The sequence below is a fragment of the Carica papaya genome, chromosome 9 (assembly GCF_054855325.1).
Source record: "Carica papaya isolate Zhongbai chromosome 9, ASM5485532v1, whole genome shotgun sequence".
Lineage (NCBI taxonomy): Eukaryota > Viridiplantae > Streptophyta > Magnoliopsida > Brassicales > Caricaceae > Carica > Carica papaya.
The window spans coordinates 19,356,542-19,360,196 of NC_142317.1; the positions used below are offsets into that span (position 1 = coordinate 19,356,542).

General features: G+C 39.1%; 1 protein-coding gene across 1 annotated transcript; it reads left to right on the forward strand.

Annotated features, from left to right (window-relative positions):
- Positions 1-576: 576 nt before the first annotated feature.
- On the forward strand, positions 577-1,089 carry LOC148240148 (uncharacterized). Its single transcript, XM_088212085.1, has 2 exons — positions 577-854; positions 1,014-1,089. The coding sequence occupies exons 1-2, from the start codon at positions 577-579 to the stop codon at positions 1,087-1,089; spliced, it is 354 nt and encodes a 117-aa protein (XP_088068211.1).
- The last annotated feature ends 2,566 nt before the right edge of the window (positions 1,090-3,655 follow it).

The window sequence follows — 3,655 nt, forward strand, 5'->3', positions numbered from 1 at the left end:
AACCATGCAGCCTTTAAGTATCAACTAAAAAAGAAAGAAGCAAAACTAAAATGATCTGATGCATACTCCTATTATAAGAATTTGATATAGAAATATGTGACAAAAGGGTATGAAAAATCTGGTTGCTGATCACCTTAGTCAACTACCACTAAATGAGGAGCCCTTACTATTGAAGGATAAATTCTCTTATGAATATCTTTTCCCAATTCAATAATCAACACCCTAGTACACTGATCTTGTCAATTATTTAGTTATTAATACTCTCTCAGGTGAACTATCTAGAGCACAAAGGGATAAGATCAAGAAAGAAGCTAGATAGTATGTGTCGAACGATCCTTATTTATGGAAATACTGTGCTGATCAAATAATACAGGGATGTGTCCTTGAAGTAAAAATCCCTTCCATTCTAAACTTCTATCACTCTCATGCTTCCAGAAGGCATTTGGCCCTAAATGGATAGCTTGAAAGGTGTTGGAATGTGGGTTGTTTTGGCCTTCCTTATTTCATGATCTATACACCTGCTACAAAACATGTGAGAATTGCTAGCGGATAGGAAATCTAGGTCGTAAGGATCATATGCCATTGACACCTATCCTAGTTTATGAGATCTTCGATGTATGGGGGATAGACTTCGTGGGACCATTCCCATCCTCTTTTGGCAATTCCTACATTTTGCTTGTAGTGGATTGCATCTCCAAGTGGGTGGAAGCTAAGGCCATCAGAACTAATGATGCCAAGGCTGTTGTCAACTTCATCAAAACTCATATCTTCGTCAGGTTCGATGTGCCTCATGCATTGATAAGTGAGCAGGGAACATATCTTTGCAATCGGATAGTGGAAGTCCTCTTCAAGAAGTATTATGTCACTCACCGCACCTCCACTGCCTAACATCCACAAACTAGTGGGCACAGACAGGTCTCTAATAAGGAGGTGAAGTCCATACTAGAGGAAATAGTCAATTCTAATAGAAAGGATTGGATCCTGTGGCTATATGATGTTTTATGGGCTTACAGAACAGCCTTCAAGGCTTGCCATCGGGATGTCACCCTAACGTCTAGTCTTGGGCAAGGCTTGTCATCTTACTATTGAGCTAGAACATAAAGCCTATTGGGTAATTAAAACCTGCAACATAAATTTGGAAGAAACTGGAAAACATGGGAAGCTGTAGCTATAGGAATTAGAGGAAATAAGGAACGATGCCTATGAAAATTCAAGAATCTATATGGAAAAAACAATGTCTTTTCACAATTGGATGATCTGTAGGAAACAATTCTCTATGGGTCAGAAGGTTCTGGTTTACAACTCTTGTCTAAAGCTTTTCCCTAAAAAGTTATGCTCCAGGTGGTTAGGTCCCTTCATTGTCACTAAAATATTCCCTCACGATGCAGTTAAGATTAAGAGTCTAGAGATGCACAAAATTTTCAAAGTAATGGGCACCGGCTTAAGCCCTACTATGAAGGACTCTTTGCACAACACATTGAGGAACTCACCCTGAGCATCCTTGGAGATAAAAATTGATGGCAACAGGCAATATCCAACCTAAGGCAGTAAATAAGGGCGCTTAATGGGAAGCAACCCATTTGAGTTTTTGTTATTTTTCTTAAATTTCTCTTTTTTTTAGCTATCTTTGTTAATGGTTTGATTCTAGATCATCTAACTGAAACTTGTTTTCTTCATTTATAAATCACTAAAGAAAAAATCGCATGTGGAACCACTAGTTTATCACGCTAAAACATTGCATAAGCCTTGCCCACGGCTTAAACTGACAATTTAAGCCTTACCGAAGGGTTAGCATGTGTCTTGCCCAAAGGTTAACACTTGCACTATCTTTTACGAAATAAGCAGGAACTTTGCCCAAGAGCTTAAGTCCCAGTAACATATGGGGTCAAGTTTATAAATATTCACGTAAACCTTGCCCCAAGCTAATGATGCAACTATATTTGGCGGTTCGATTTCGACACCACTTAAGCCTTGCCCAAGGTTTATGTTACTATGCAACACAAAGACAAGTTTTGAAAAATTCATATAAACATCGCCTAAGGCTTATGTTGTTGCTATGTCTGGGGCTAAATTCGAATGTATGCATAAGCCTTGCCCAAAGCTCACTTCAAAAAAGAAAGCTCATACACCCTATTTTGCAAGATCCGCGTAAGCCTTGGCCTAGGCTCGTTTAGCGCCCATTTTATTTTAAATTTTTTTCCCTAACACCTCTTCTTTGAAATGCAACCCACTCCTTCCACTTCATAACCACCGTCAGATTTCTTTGTCTTAACCTGAACTTTCCCCCTGATCCCGAACTCAACACCTCACTTCTTCATCCAAATTTGAACAATCCCTACTTCCAAACCGCTCAACACTAGGAAAAATGAGGCAAAAGGAATCTGTCAGAAAATACGGAAGCATCAGACCTAGAAAGCAACCAACTGAAGAAGCACCACCACAAACCCCATTTCCACCAGCAGCACTCGAACCACAAACCACACAAGAGGAACACACTACTGCTTGCAGTGCAAGCAGTTTTGAAGAGACTAGTCAACAATGTCGTTGCCCCGTAATGAATGTCCTTGACTCTCCAAACAGAAGACCCCACACTCTGACAGTCGAACCAAGCTAGGTAACCAAACAACCTGACCCTCAATAGCCTTTAGTGGAAGAGCCCACTAGTGAAAGCCCAGAAGCTTATAGAAATCGAAAGTGGGCACAGGTCATGAAGGACAACCTATTCCCCAACTTGCTGAATCCAAACTACGTGGCCATTTAATTTTTTAGGATAATTTAGAAAAAGAAAGGTATGAGGAAATCCATAAATGTTTGATTGTGTCTGGTAAGTGTGTTCACGACCCGACTTTAGAAACCCTAAATATTAGGCCCAGTTTTATGAAACTTATCTATGCCTTCAGCTAGGCAAACTATTTTCGATGTTGATGTGCCAACATACGTAGAATTAGTTAGGGAATTCTACACAACCTTTCAATTTGATAAGCCCATAAATTTCAATCTTCACACATCGAATTTAATTTCCTTCCATTTGTTAGGTAGACGTTTTCACTTTTTAATTACCTAGTTTAATGATGCTTTAGGTTTTTTTGAAAGGGAGAGTGAACACCCATATTATGATTTCTATGATGATTTTAACATTATCACTGTGTATGACAAATTTTGCGACAACCTAACTAATACATATGACCCTAGTAAATCTAAGGACTTATATCTGCACGACCCATGCATGAAATACACTCATAGGTTTTTTACTTATTCTTTTTAGGGTCAAAAGAATGCACCAAGCATTTTGTCAAAAACTGAGTTGCACTTTTCATGGTGCATGGTCCATAAGAGAAGGGTGAACATGGGTTTTTAGTTTGCATCACAGTTCTTTAATGTTATTTCTTTCAAAAGACCTTTAATCCTAGGTTCGGTCATCACTAGGCATGCCCGCTTCACCATTGACTTTGATATTGAAGAAATTGACTTGCACATTGTCTGCCACAAACTCCTTTAGATTTATGTTCATTGGATAACATGGGCCTGTTGAAACTTAAAGACAATGAACCATGTTTCACCCCTCTAGGACCACTAGTGCCCAGGAACAAGAGAAGCTACAGTAGAAAAAAGAACATACAGAACCTGTTGCAACATACTCAAAACCTACCAACGT

Coding starts and splice junctions, on each gene's coding strand:
- LOC148240148 (XM_088212085.1), top strand. CDS start 577: ATGCCATTGACACCTATCCTAGTTTATGAGATCTTCGATGTATGGGGG. Junction 855..1,013: donor GTGGAAGTCCTCTTCAAGAA/GTATTATGTCAC, acceptor ATGGGCTTACAG/AACAGCCTTCAAGGCTTGCC.